The sequence below is a fragment of the Carlito syrichta genome, unplaced genomic scaffold, assembly GCF_000164805.1.
Source record: "Carlito syrichta isolate Samal-C Ts95f unplaced genomic scaffold, Tarsius_syrichta-2.0.1 Scaffold303353, whole genome shotgun sequence".
In the NCBI taxonomy this organism is placed as follows: domain Eukaryota; kingdom Metazoa; phylum Chordata; class Mammalia; order Primates; family Tarsiidae; genus Carlito; species Carlito syrichta.
Genome location: NW_007247449.1, coordinates 241,683 through 257,071, shown reverse-complemented (window position 1 = coordinate 257,071; position 15,389 = coordinate 241,683). Strand labels below are relative to the sequence as shown.

At 39.7% G+C, this 15,389-nt stretch overlaps 1 protein-coding gene across 2 annotated transcripts in view; it reads left to right on the top strand.

Moving 5' to 3' along the window:
- ADGRF1 (adhesion G protein-coupled receptor F1) overlaps window positions 1-14,539 on the top strand; it is a 37,751-nt gene extending 23,212 nt beyond the window's left edge. For both annotated transcript variants that reach the window (XM_008058462.1, XM_021712553.1), the window contains 8 exons: window positions 458-609; window positions 1,643-1,806; window positions 2,673-2,861; window positions 4,801-6,174; window positions 8,004-8,045; window positions 9,041-9,100; window positions 13,079-13,145; window positions 14,322-14,539. In XM_008058462.1, the coding sequence (XP_008056653.1) occupies window positions 458-609; window positions 1,643-1,806; window positions 2,673-2,861; window positions 4,801-6,174; window positions 8,004-8,045; window positions 9,041-9,100; window positions 13,079-13,145; window positions 14,322-14,395 (2,122 nt within the window). In that variant the 3' untranslated portion in view covers window positions 14,396-14,539. The remainder of the gene's footprint in view (window positions 1-457; window positions 610-1,642; window positions 1,807-2,672; window positions 2,862-4,800; window positions 6,175-8,003; window positions 8,046-9,040; window positions 9,101-13,078; window positions 13,146-14,321) is intronic.
- Window positions 14,540-15,389: the final 850 nt, after the last annotated feature.

The following is a 15,389-nucleotide window of genomic DNA, read 5'->3' as shown; positions in this document are numbered from 1 at the left end:
CAGTCACCCGTGCCCAAATCAAAAGATGTTCAAGAATTTAATAATCAAATTGAATTTTAGTCATCCTAGTCTTTAAGTTTGTCAAACTTACAGGCATTTTCCTGCCTCAGGACATTTACTTGTACTGTCACGTGACACCAATGAATGCCCTTTGCATCACTGATTGTTTCTTCTCATCCTTTGAGCTTCAGCTTCAAAGACCCTCCACACAGAAAAGCTTTCCCTGACCAGCCTGATTTATCATAGGGCCCTGTAATTATATACAGTATATATATATATAATGGTTACTTGTTTCTCATTTACCGTGCCTTCTCCATGAAAATGTAAACTCTGTAAAGGCAAAGACCAGATCTGTTTAGTTTATTCCTATGAACCAAATGTCATGCACAGAATGGACCCTGAGTGATTGTATGAATGACTAGTGGATCTCATTCTTCTTTTCACACAATCATTACAGGAAAGGAAGCATCATTACTGGGTATGAAGTTGTTGGTTCCAGCAGTGCATCTGAACTGCTGACAGCCATTGAACAGGTGGCAGAGATGGCCAAGGAGGCCCTTCACAAGCTGTTTCCTCTAGAAGACAGCTCTTTCAGAGTGTTTGAAAAAGGTAAACTGGATTCCCATCCTCTGTTTAGGCTAAGGGAATTCTTTTATTAGCAGTTTATCTGTGTCTTCAGGAATTAGACTGGAGATGTTTCAATAAAGAATTGTTGTCAACTGACCTTCAGTAAAAGCAGGCAACTGTTTTCTCCTCAGCGTGATGAACTCAGCTTTAGCTGACTGTTTCAAATTCTTGCTCATGGAAGATCTGATCTCCACCTCTTAGTGTAAACATCGCGGAAGACTGATTTCACTGTAGGCTGTGATGAAAATGACTCAGCAATAATTTGTTGGTATACATGTCGAAAGAGCCCTGGGGCTGACAGTATTCCTAAATCATGGCCCAAAGAATCAAGGAAAGAATGCTTATCAATGTTTTTAAAACAGAGAAACACACACACACACACACACACACACACACACACCGTTTTTTTTCTTCAGATATTTTTCTTTTTCTTTTACTTCTTTATATTCAGTCTTAAACATTTTCTACCAAAACTTGGGCCACTTTATTTTAGCAACACTTATTCAACAAATATTTATTGTGTCCAAAATGTGTAGACACTCAGAACACAACAATAGGGAAAACAAAAATCATAGCCTTTGTGGGTCTTTACCATACTTTTATACAATAGTATCTTGAAAACTTTCTGGGTTTTTTTTAATGTTGTTTTAAAGAGTGAAAATATCTCCTGCCTTATTTTCACCTAATACTTCTAATTGATAGCCTGTTAAAAGTGGTATTTTGGCACAGATCAGACACATGAAGAGAGAAGCCAGCCTCTGGGAGGGTGTGGTATCAGGAACTAGTCAAGGATATTGAAGCTGGGCATCAAAAACAAACCTCACCCTGAATTGTACCCCACATCTTTAAAATAAAAAAATTAAAAGTTAAAAAAAACCTCTCTTATTTCTGAATTTTACCTGAGTTTCATCTCTAAAAATATGACTTCAAAAGTATTTAAATGTACTATATGGATTACATAGAATTTCAGGATATTGCAGAGTCATTTTTCTTTTCTGTTTTCATTCTTGTTCAGCCCAATGTAACAGCCTTTTCTTTGGATTTGGAAATAAAAATGATGAATATACATTGCCCTGTAGTAGTGGTTACACTGGAAACATTACAGCTAGGTGCCAGTCCTTTGGATGGCAGATCATCAGAGAGACTTGCCTGCTTCCTCAGCTGGAAGAACTGAAGAAGGTGAGGCATTGTCACTTTGTATACCTGCCCTGGTTTTGAGTTTCACAGTGGGAATCTTCCCGTGAGCATGGCTAGATGGAGGGCAAATATATCTACTTGTACCATTGGCCAATATACAGAGGGCAAAGGTGACATGAGACTGGTAAAGGCAGGGAATGTAGGCATGGATGGCAGAGTCAAGGTGGCAGCTCAAAGGGTCAGTTGATGGTTTTGTCAGGAAGGGGTGCTGCAGAGGAGTGAGGTCTATGATAGATGGTAGAACAGCAACTAAGTTGGCTTCAGAAATCCAGAAGGCCTGGGAATTAAAGAGCAAAGTGCAAATGTGAGTCAGAAGCCAGTGGGCTTAATAGAAGTAGGGATGTTCATATATCAGAAATCAGGGCCAGGAGTGGGTCAGGCAGAGGTAAGAGCCATATAGAATGACAGAACTGCAATGGATCTTAAGGGTCATCTGGTTTACCAACCTCCTTTTACAGATCAGAAAACAAAAGACCAAGGGACCAGTGGTTTTTCTGGTAACAACAGTGTAGCGTGGTCACTTGAGTTCCAGTCCAGTACTGCCACCTCCACTTGATGCTCTCCTAGGAAGGTTTAAGTATTACAACAAGGCAGACAGAAAGAAGGAAGTAAACAATCAAGAATCAGAAGAACTCAAGTCACAAAAATGAAGGACCCCAAGACCAGGTCACAGACACTGTTTAGTAAATAGATGCCCATATTGAGCAGAACTTCTGTCCCAGCCAGAGACCCTGCAATTGCAGCAGAAAACCTCAGAATGATATTCACTAAGAGAATGTGGAATGTATAACTCTCCCTTTCAGGACTTCACTTTACTAATCCATACATGTAACCATTTTGTCCCCTAGAGTTTCAGTATAATAGTAGGCAATGCCACTGAGGCAGCTGTGTCATCCTTGGTACGAAATCTCTCAGTCATCATTCGGCAAAGCCCATCAACCACGGCTGGGAACCTGGCTTCAGTGGTGTCAATTCTGGGCAATATTTCATCCCTGTCACTGGCAAGCCATCTCAGGGTATCCAATTCAACAATGGAGGTACGGTCTGCCTGTGCTTGAAGGGTTCATGTTAAGCGCTCGATCTTGTAGGAATGACAAAAACCTGAATAGTAGGGAATTATTGGAAAAGACCAAAAAGCCACTTAACAGTCCTCATGTGAGCATTACTGTTTTTTCTGTATATACCTTGTGGTATCAAAGGTGTGAGTTCAAAGGAAGAGGGAGCTGCCTCTGGGCAGGCTGTCTGGGCAGTACCGGGCTTAGAGGAAGGGATGAGCTTTGCATTATATGACATAGGCACCAACTTTTCAATGTATGTGCTGTCTATGACTGCTCTTTCCTATGGCCATAAACTCTGACTTTAGCAGTGTATATTTTAAGAATTCCCTTCTCCTAACTGAGAAATTTCTGGTTTAGTTTGGATATTTTAAAAAGTCAACTTGAAAATTGCACAAATGATGCTTCATCTCTATAAGAAATGCAAATAAGCAAAAAGAAAAATAAATGATCTGTAATCTGGGTACCCTAAAATAGCCACTGTTTCCATATGAGATATCACCTCAGTGTCTAAGACAATGACAAGCAATACATAGCAGCTACTCAGTAAATACTTGTTCAATAAATATCCTTCCAAATATTTTGGACGTATGCATTTTTGGGGGGGAGGGGGAGTGGCATTGGAGTCTCACTCTGTTGCCCAGGCTGAAGTGCAGTGGCATGCTCACAGCCACCTCAGCCTTGACCTGTTGGGCTAAGGCGATCCTTCAGCCTCAGCCTTTTAAGTATCTGGAACTACAGGCACACACTACTATGCCCAGTTAATTTTTTGATTTATTGTAGAGATGAGATCTCGCCAAGTTGCCCAGGCTGGTCTTGAACCCCTGAGTTCAGGCAATCCTCTTGCCTCGGCCTCCCAAAGTGCTGGGATTACAGGCCTTAGCCACTGCCCCTGATCTGCATTTTTATATGTTAAAGGATAGAATATGTTACAAAATTGGATTTTCTAACATACATATTACATAATTGCACAGCTATACTTAACTATATATGGCGAACATTATATCAAAAATGACACTAACTATGAATAAGTTAAACTCCCTAAGTTAAAGAAAAGATATTCCGATTATTTTTTTTTAACCTGACCACATGTTGCTTACAGGAGACCAACTAAAACAAAATGATACAAAAAGGCTAAAAATAAAATGAAGGTGAAAACAAAACAGATAAACACAATGCAGAATAAACAGAGGCTCCTGGGGGCAGCAGAAGCCGAGCACTATGGGATTCTGGGCTAGAAGCCACAGAGGGCTGGGTTACGGCAAGACTCAGATGGAGTGACAGATGCTTGGCACCAGACCCCTAAGCAAGTTTTGTGGGTTTAGTGGGCAAGAATAGCAACTTTCAAAGAATTGCTTGGGAAAGGACTCTTTCAGACTAAGACTGACCCTTAAAATGCTCAACAGTTCAATAATTCTTTGTTGCTTTGGGTCCAGGTTTAAATTTTGTTTGCTTTATATTCTCCTGTAGTAAACAAAAGTCATAAAAACTTGAACATCCATGATGTGAGTTTAGAACTTCTAGTGTTAGAAAAACAAGCATAATATGGGAAAGCAGTTCAAAGTCAGGTCTCCATCTTTGAGCCTCAGCCCAAGAAGCAGTGCAATCATTTCTGACATCTTAGGGAGAAGAAAATGCACACTGGTGCAGCCCCAACTGCAGGGTGCTCTCTCATCCATGATGAAGCCCCAGGTGCTTACAATGCCTTGGGTGATCCCCCTGCAACTTACATGATTCTCCTGACCCAAGCATTTTTTGCCCAAAGCTTCTACTGTGCAGAGCAGCTGACCTGAATGTAACTGATGAGTTTTAATATGGTTCGTGACTGAGCATTTTTCCTATACTTAATACTAATGATCATCTACTCCTAGTTCTCTTATTTGTTTACTCAAAATATAAACTGAATTTCCTTATATTTTAGGATGTCATCAATATAGCTGACCATATCCTCGATTCAGCTTCAGTAGCCAATTGGACTGTCTTACTGCAGGAAGAACAGCACGCCAGCTCACGGTTGCTGGAGTCATTGGAAAACATCAGCATTCTGGTGCCTCCAACAGCTCTGCCTGTGAATTTTTCACGGAAATTCATTAACTGGAAAGGGATTCCCATGACTGAAAGCCAACCCCAAGAGGGCTACAACTATCAGATTGAAATGGTCCCCCCAAATACCTCTATTCCCATCAGAGGCCGTGTGTTAATTGGGTCAGACCAATTCCAGAGTTCTCTTCCAGAAACTATTGTCAGCATGGCTTCTTTGACTCTGGGGAACATTCTACCTATTTCCAAAAATGAAAATGTTTGGGTCAATGGGCCCGTGATATCCACGGTTATCCAAAACTATTCTATAAATGAAATCTTCCTGAATTTTTCCAAGATAGAGTCAAACCTGAGCCAGCCTCGTTGTGTGTTTTGGGATTTCAGTCATTTGCAGTGGAACAATGCAGGCTGTCACCTAGTGAGTGAAACTCCAGACACTGTGATGTGCCGATGCACTCACCTGACCTCCTTTTCCATGCTGATGTCACCCTTTGTCCCCCCTCCGATCATCCCAGTTGTGAAATGGATCACTTATGTAGGACTGGGTATCTCCACTGGAAGTCTCATCTTATGCCTGATCGTCGAGGCTCTGTTATGGAAGCAGATCAGGAAAAGCCAAACCTCACACACACGTCATATCTGCATGGTGAACATAGCCCTGTCCCTCTTGATTGCTGATGTTTGGTTTATTGTTGGTGCCACTGTGGACACCACGGTAGACCCTCCTGGGGTCTGCATAGCTGCTGTGTTCTTTACACACTTATTCTACCTCTCTTTGTTCTTCTGGATGTTGACGCTTGGTATCCTGCTGGCCTATCGGATCATTCTAGTGTTCCACCACATGACCCGGCCTTTGATGATGGCTGTCGGGTTCTGCCTGGGCTATGGGTGCCCTCTCATTATATCTGTCATTACCATTGCAGTCACACAACCCAGCAATAGCTACAAAAGGAAAGGTGTGTGTTGGCTTAACTGGTCCAGTGGGAGCAAACCTCTCTTGGCTTTTGTTGTCCCTGCACTGACTATTGTGGCTGTGAATCTTATCGTGGTGCTGCTAGTTCTCATGAAGCTCTGGCGACCAGCTGTTGGAGAAACACTGACCCGGGATGACAAGGCCACTATCGTCCGCATGGGAAAGAGCCTCCTCATTCTGACCCCTCTGCTGGGTCTTACCTGGGGCTTTGGTATAGGCACAATGGTGGACAGTCAGAATCTGGTGTGGCATGTTATTTTTGCCCTACTCAATGCATTCCAGGTGAGAGCAATAAGAATAACCTATCACGCTATCAGGTAACTGGAATAAATATAGAGAACTCAGGTTGGTAAGTCCACTCTGGAGATGATTTCATTTCCCTGTTTCCAGTAGTTAAAACTGCACAGAAACAGTAAATAGGAAAAAAAAATCAATTTTTTCCAACAGTTACTGTTATATTAGAGCAGAATACTGGACTTCTTGGGTAATCCATTTCAGGGTTTCAAATCTGTTAGAGCTTGCATAGCTAAAGTTAATCCCGCTTGCTGCTGACTCAGTCCTCTTTCTCTCATGGAGACCTCTGAGAAAGCACACAAGCAAAATGAAATGAATCATAAATAGTTGTTGACTGAACAGTACAAAGGCAGTTTCTAGAATACAGTAGAGCAGAGGCTGGCAAACTATGTCCAGCAGACTGCTTTTGTAAATAAAGCTTTATTGGAATCCAGCCATGCTTATTCATGTACACATGGTCTATGACTGCTTTCACAACAATGGTGAGTTAAGTAGCTGCAACGGAGACTGTATTGTCTGCAGAGCCTAAAATACTTACTATCTGGCTCTTTACAGAAAAAGTTTGTGGATCCCTGCCAAAAGAATGGGTTTTACATACCACAGTCAGAGTGTTCAGAGAGTAGGTAGACCAAGTAATCTTCAGGTTTTGATGAATCTTGAAGACATCCTTCAATCCTGAGTCAATGAAGGTTTTGTAGGAGGTTTTGCATCTCAGATGACTCAGAGAAGAAGTAGTTAAATGTATGAACTATGGGGTTAAATAGGCCTGGACTCAAATATGTCACTTTGCCAACTGCAAGGCCTCTAACAAATTGCTTAATCTCTCTACCTCTCAATCCTCTCATCTTTTACATGGAGATAATAATAATACTTATAAAATAAATGTGAGAACTAAATGAGATAATTTAGCTCTTGGTCTACTACTAAATTACATAGCAAATGCCCAATAAGTGTCTTCTTTTTTATTTTAAAGATGTGGGGTACAATTCAAGATTAGGTGTGCAAATGTTCATTATGCAGGTACCCTTGTTGATGAGGCGTGCTCCCCCCTGCCTGGCAGATTCCAACTACTGCCAATCCCACTTCCCCACTTCGCCCATCCACCCTGGCAGTTTCCCACTACTGCCAATCGTTTTTAATAAATGTTTTCTAAAAGCAGTGATTTGCTACCTACTTAGCATCTGGTGATGTTCAGGTGGCAGTACAGATGGCAGTCATGGAGAGCATGAACCTAACAGTGACAGGTTTAGGATGCTTCTGTTAGGAAGTGGAAGGATAGGCTCATGGTGATATGCATTGTGAACAGGTATCAACTGAAGGTGCTCTGGCTGGAGGGAGGAGGTTTTCAAGGTCCAAGAAAGCATTTACCAAGGATTCTCCAAGAGCTGCACTGGAGGAGAGGGTGCTGATATGGGTCATGCTCCTCCACTTGGCTGTAGGGTTGTACTTCAATTCCTGCTGCCATCCTAAATGTTTAGTAGACATTATGCCTGGTCTAAAGAAAAACCAAGATACAGAAGCAAAAGGAAGCTACTTGTTCTGGGTTGGGATGGTATAATATGGGAGAATGAAGCATCACATTCAAAACTTCATTCACTCAATCATTTATTTATATATTCAGAAACACTTTTTGGAGTACTTTGTGTTATGCCATGCACAGTGGAGGTCACATGGAGTTCTTGTCTTCAAGAAGCCCACAGTCTAGTAGGGAGACAGACAAGAAAATAATTTCAATGTTGGATGATACAGTAGTATTACATATTGATGCTTTCTTTTCTGGAAAGTAAAAATACATGTTATTTATTCCTTTTTTAAAGGGGCTTTTCATCTTATGTTTTGGAATACTCTTGGATAGCAAGGTATGTGCATTTATTTCTGTCTTTATCCCCTAACTCAGGTATCGTTAAATACCTCTCCTTTGTGCTAAGGCCTGTATTCAAATAGTAAGAAGGCAGACTATGAATATTTTTGCGATAAAATTTTATAACTTTACAAAAGGCAGGCTCAGTCAGGAGACAAAAGAACTAAGCATTGTTGAAAAGGTATGGAAAACTAATCAAACATATAACATAAGCATTATAGAAAAAAGTGAAATTCTTTTTACTTTTAATTTTTCTGATTTCGATTTTGATATGGCAATAATTCAACAGCAAAATTACTTTCCAAAGGGAGTGAATTCCCTTTTGTTCCTTTAATTATTTTACTCATTTCCTGAGAATATGCTGAAAGATATAGCTACTTCTATATTTGCAGGGTTTTACATAAAAAATATTAAATAGCCCATATGGTAAATAAAATTCCTAAAAACAAATTTAAGTGAAAGATAATAGAAAAAAATGCTAAGTAAACTTGTTTCATAAACCCAAGCATTGATCGATTCTGTTGAGAGAAGTGAAGACAGTAAGCTAATAGATGTAGTCTTTGTTTTAATTAGTACAATTGTTGCTAATTATAGCAACAATTTTGCACCTGAATAAAAAAATCCCTATTTCCTAAGAAGCAATGTGGTATTCTTAATTGTACTAAATAACTGCCTTATTTGTACTATTCACATGGTTAGGAAACCTCTCACTTCAAAGATAAATTTCAATTTAGTAATTATTGCCAACTACTAATGTCTAGAATCTGGATTATTATGGCTTTTGGTGTTGTTGTTCTTCAATTAATTCATTTTGTTTGTAGGTGAAGAGGCAAAGACAATAATCTTACTATCAGATATCCATTTGTGGTCTACAAGTGCTTCTAGGAAACAATACTATTAAATAACAATTTCAACTTGCCATTTTGTTCTTGATTTGTCTGTATAGGATTGTGTATGTATTATCACATCAATATTTCTTTGTTGCTCTTATAGCTGCGACAATTTCTGTTCAACAAGTTGTCTCTCTTGAGTTCTTGGAAGCAAACATCAAAGGTAATTGTTTCTCACTGCCATCAACCTGATGCATGAAGTTCCAGTTTTACATGTTTCTCTTTATACAATCTTGCAGCAAGTCTACTTCTGTGTGACCCCTTGAATTTCTATCACCATTGTATTCCTGGCATCTGGCATGGTGCCTAGCACATAGTCAATACTCAATAAAAAGTTGTTGAGTGACAGGGTAAGACAGTGAATGAATAGATGTGAAGGCATGGAAACCAATCAGGATGCTCAAGCGTGGAGGTCTGGGAGTGCTTGTTGTAAGTAAATATCTTTGACAATTAGCATTTGTTTTAGTCCGACTTGCCTGCCAATATCTAGAATTAGTAAGACCCTTTCCTCCATCTGACTTTCTGGACTGTCTGTAGACTATTTTCCCTTTAAAAAGCTTGACGAACTTCTCATATATACATTTGATTAACTTCTAAAATATAATATGCTCTCTTGAAATTTTCTCTCTTAAGCTTGTATCACTGACTCTGTTCCTTACAATTTTAGCTCTTAAGTCTACAAACTGACAAGTTTCTGTGGAAATAGAAGATTCCCATTTTATTCTGTGCCATAAAAGTCTGACCCATATGAGGATAGTATAGTTAGAAACAAAAGTACTTGCATACATATTTTGTATTTTTCATGTCCATTTAGACTTTGGTTTTCTAGCAAAGCACTGAGGGCCTCTCAGAAGAGGTTCTAAAACAAGAGATTTCTGTATTTGATGACAGTCGATTGACTTAACTGTATCCAAATCTGTATGGGTGTTCAGAGATTTTCATAAGACAATATAACTTTATGAAATAAAAATCAGTGAAACAATTATTCTCTGGCATTAAAAGATCTTCTTGGTCTGCACATCATGGTAGAAGGCACTGCTGTGAATTAGAGAGCAGTGGCCCATGGGCTGACAGACCTATTCTGTATTTCTGACTCCATAACCAATTGGCTGTGTAATCTAAGGTCACTTCGTCTCTGAGTTTTAGTTTTCTCTACTGTAAAAATTAAATGTTGGATTACTCACAGAAGAAGTTCTAACATTCTGTGATTTTGATTTTATGTCTTGAAAAACTAAAATCTCTTGATCCAGAAAATGTGAAATGAATGAGTCATTATCTACTCTTAAGAAAAGGAGGAAGTTACAACACATGTGACCACATCAAAGAAAAGTCTTTAGTGAATATAACAAGACAGGACATTCCCCACCCTACAAAGCAGGAAGTCAGAATTTTTCTCATTTGAAAACCAAAGAGAGAAAAACACCCAAAAGTAAGAAAAAACAAAAGCAAAAGCAAAAGTTGCCTGACAGTTTCTCACTGTTTGCAGTGCCAAGGGCGGACACTTTTCAGAAGGCAGCAGCATTCAGTGAGGGCTGGGCTGCTTCTGGATTTATGACCTTTCCTCAATTTTGTTTCCAGGTTGGGTGATACAAATGAGATTTTGTTACCTGATTAGGTGGCTTATTTGTTTTAAAATAAATATACATTTTTCAGAAGAAAAGATGCATATTTACCTCTTCCTGAAAGAATTTGAATAAAAAAGCAGGAACTCAGAGTACAGATGATGAGAAGGTGAGAAAGAGAGAACACTTGGTGTGAATATTCCTGCCAAGAATCTTGCTTGTGAGTGGAAAGAGAGTATGATGGTAACCAGATGCAAACACTGGACGGTACTGACAGGCTGGAGTTGAAGTTGCAAAGATGTGACAAGACCGTATGTAGGGAGAGATGAGACACCAAAGACAGAGTCTGAAAACAGAGGAGAGAGGGAGGATAATGGACAGAAGAGGACCCCTGAGAAGACAGAGTGAGTGGCCAGACTGAAGATGGAGGGATAAACTCCTTCTCTAGACACAGGAAGTACCAGACTAATGCAGAATGAGCACCATGTACAGATTGGGGCCATGATGTTAGGAGTTCAGACCTTGATGCTTTTTTATTTCTTAAGTAGGGGACAAAGTTATCCCCTGAGAGATGGCAAGAGGAATGGTGCAGCAGGGATCTAGAAAAGAACAATGAAAATATGATAGTTGGCTAAAGGGGATGAAAGAGGAAGCCAGCAATAATCTCAGCAGGAACCACTCCTCAAGCCTCCAAAACACCTTGTGGACCCAACATCTTCTTTACATTGAGGGTTCAGGGCCCCTTTCTTAACCCTTCATTGTCCCTAGTCATGTTCTGTGTAACTCTTCACCAAGAGACAGACTCTGGTGGCCTCTACAGAGTCCTCTTCACAGGGATTAGATAGGGTGACACCTGAGATCCAATGACTACTGAGCTTGTTATTTGACCCACTGCTTAGACCCATAAACATTTACATGACTGAAGAGGCTGCTTCTTCTCAGACTACATCAGCCTCCTGAGTGTGTTGCAACTAAGATTCCTCCTTCCAAATGATCTTGGCCTTATGATTTTCTTTTGGACGTATAACATTATATGCTTGTAAGGTTGTTGAGCCCTGAATTACAGAAAATCAATTCTTTTGCTTTAAAATTTTCAGATATTTTTATTTCTATCTCTGTAACTTTTTTTTCTGGAATTCAATGTGAGCTAATGTGTGTAACCACTTATGTATCTTGGTGAAAACTGGGAAACGATCACAGGTCTACCTGTTGTATACAACAAGAACCTGTGTATCTCACCTTGATTTGGCTTCCTCATGACATGGACTGTAGCAGGGAATGGAACTTATTTCTTCCAATATTCCCTGTGCCTAAAACAATACCTGGAACACAAAGGCGCTCAATATGAGATGATAAATGAGATGATGAAAAAGTGAAGAATAGATGAATAGAAAAGGATATAACTTAACTAAACTTTTTTTTTTGAGTTGAAGTCTCACTCTGTTGCCCAGGCTGGAGTGCAGTGGCATACTCACGGCCACTGCAGCCTTGACCTGCTGGGCTCAGGTGATCCTGCCACCTCAGCCTTCCAAGTAATTGGCACCACAGACACATGCCACCATGCCCGGCTAATTTTTTGATTCATTGTAGAGACAAGGTCTTGCCAAGTTGCTCAGACTGGTCTTGAACCCCTGGACTCAGGCAATCCTCTCGCTTCCGCCTCCCAAAGTGCTGGGATTACAAGCATGAGCCACCAAACCCAGCAGTCTAAACACTTTTATCTGTCAGTACTATCCAGTGCTTGCTCTCTGTTTTAAATATTTTACTTTAGTTTGATAGTTTAGTTTTTAAATTATTGAATTCTATATAATCTCTGCACCAATGACCAAAGGATTATTCAGAAAAAGATTTGAATGCTAACATGAACGAGAGTAGGGCAAAGCTTTACTGGAGACCATTTTTAGTAGGAGTATTATTTTTCTTCCATGGGTTTCTCTTCTAGTGATAAATGTGTGAACCAAAGAAGTGTAAGCATGGATACAAAAAGGGATATCTCTTTTAACACAATTTTCTTGTTTGTTGTTAGAAGTTGTAAAAATATATAGGAACATAAATTTTACTCAGAAATAAATTCTTAGGCATTTCAATAGATTAAAGCAGAAGAAAAAGTGAGGCAGTAACTACTCTAAATTCTCAAAACGGGAATGACACATTGTATAGATAGATAAAGGATTGTCAGTGACATCAAGAAGTCAGGAAATGCCGGGCTCGGTGGCTCAGCCTGTAATCCCACGCCTTTGGGAGGCTGAGGTGAGTGAATTGCCTGAGTCCACGGGTTCGAGACCCACCTGGGCAGCGAGACCTCATCTCTACAATAAATAAAAAAATCAGCCAGGCGTGGTGGCGCATGCCTGTAATTCCAGCTACTCGGAAGGCTGAGGCGGAAGTATCGCCAGAGCCCAGCAGCCGAGGCTGCGGCGGCCGGGAGCGGCCACTGCACTCCAGTCTGGGCAACAGAGTGAGACTCCAACTCAAAAAACAAACAAACAAACAAACAAACAAAAAAGAAGTCAGGAAATACAGGCTATCACTGAAAGAGTAACATGGATATCCAAATGACTTGTTTTTCTTTTGTGCAGCAAAATTCATCAGATTTATCTGCCAAACTCAAATTCTCAAAGCCTTGCAACCCACTGCAAAACAAAGGTGAGTTATAATAAAACCAAAGGTCATAAAATGTGTGAGGAAGACTGTGAATACATTATATGAAGAAAATTCAGTGGCAACTTTAAAAAACAATATTATGTGAGTAATGTGAGGGAGTATCATCCTACTACGTGTCCAGAGTTCACCTGGATTGTGCTTAGGGATGATAGAACATTGTTGAGACTTAATGCTCATGGTGACGAGAAAATATCATGCAATTTCATGACACAAATTTTCTCTATTTTCCCATTGAGACTTGATAAAAATCTGTGGTATTGATCGCTGAGGCCACAGGGAGGAGTGTGGTTATTCTAATACCAGTTGTGTCCTTACTGGAGAATCACCCTCTTGTACCAGCTGCTGAACAGGGGGAAGGGTCCAGATGCTTGTGCTCAAACTCTGCCCATATCTTCCCTAAAATGTTCCAAGGGTGGGAGGAATCACACCTGTTAGGGATGAATGAGCACTGTCACCTCCACCTATGGCATGAATTGACTCTAGGTTCATAAATTGGTGGTTATTAAAGCCTGTGATATTCAGTGACTAGAAGACCAGTGTTTAAACACTGCAAATAGTCCCAGTATATTTGGAGAAGAATGGAGTCTGGGAGCGGAGAAGGAGACATTTCCTTGCAGGTTAAATTGGAATTAAACCTTAAGAGCTCAAGTTCTGGTTCACAATTATGTTAATGTCATCATTATGGCAGGAAAATGGACAATACATTTTAGAGTCCCATCAAAATTATTTAAATTCCAGATAAAGTTCAAGTGTCTAGAGAATGTGCTCTTCTCTTCTTGGGACACTTGGCCACCTGCCAACCTGAGTGTTTTTTTTACAAGGCTCTTTACCTTTTTGGGCATCGATAAAATGAAAACCTAAGAGATCACTGAGGTTCCTCCCAGCAATAACATGCTGTGATCTCAAATCTGTTTCATCTTATTTCCCAGCAATATCCAGAAAGCACGGTCCTTCTCTCAAATGAGCGATGTCTGACAAATGAAAACTTCTAGGACATCAGAGAAATGTTTTTCATCAACCACATTTTAAATCTTTTCCTAGCATCTTCCTAAAACTGATCCCAGTTGTAAGAAGTTCTACAGGCCTATTTTCATTTTGGTATCATGCTTGATTCCAACATAGTAGCAATAATTCTTATCCTCTTCTCCCCCTCCCCAGGCAGTTATGCTTTTTCTCAAACTGGAGAATCCTCTAACAACATCAGGCTAACTCACTTTTTATCAACTGAATAAGGCCAGGAACCATAAAACCGAGGAAAAAAATGGAACAACTTGACATTTAGAGCTAAATGTCAGTGAAGAAATTATGCTCAGTATTAGATGGAATTTCCTGATTTAGGAGTCTGGGAATACACCAAGGAGGTCTCAGCAGCTTCATCACTACATCCTTTATCTTCAATTAAACAAAAAGAAGATTTATTTCCACATGGTTTGATTGCTCCATAATGCAGAAGAGCAGGTTTTATTGGAAATTGTGCCACTCATACCTTTCTCTCATGACTGCAAAATAGAATTTCTTTCTTCATAAAATATCATTCACGTGACATTTTCAACCATCTGGATTGGAGTAAGAATACTTTACAAAATAGCTTTAGATAAATTAATGAGCCATGTTCACTTTCTTACCAAAAGGTCATTGGTACACATTTTCTAGAGAAAAAGTATTTCCCTTCCAAATTTTCCAGTTGGATTTTATGCTTGTTTTTGCTTTTTAGGTTTAGTCACTTAAATTTGAAAGTTCATCAAAAATAAAATGAGAACTTCCATTTCAGATATCTTTGCAGCCATCTACCAGGAAGTATCTGATACATAATGTGGTATTTTTCAGTTTACAAGGCACTTTCACCTGGTGCTCAATCCTGCAAGGTGAAGTGTCCAGGCAGACCTAGTGCCGAGATGAGGACATGGGGGAACAAAGAAGTGACGCGACTTGCCAAAGATGGTGAAGCCAGTAAAGGAGAATTGGGAATTTTTTTAAAAAATGACTTTTGACTCCTATTTCATTTCTACAGCTCCACAAAAGTCTTGAAAATTACCTACAATCCTTTATGAGGTTAGATACATGGTTCACTACTCTCCAAATTTTATCTATGTAAGAGAGAAATTGAAGGTGAATTTGTCAGCTTCCTATGAAGTTACCTCAAAACATCCTGATTTTCTTTCACGATATACTGTAGGTACCTTTTGGAAGTTATTTTTGTGTATAGCCAGTGCCTCTTTTGAATGG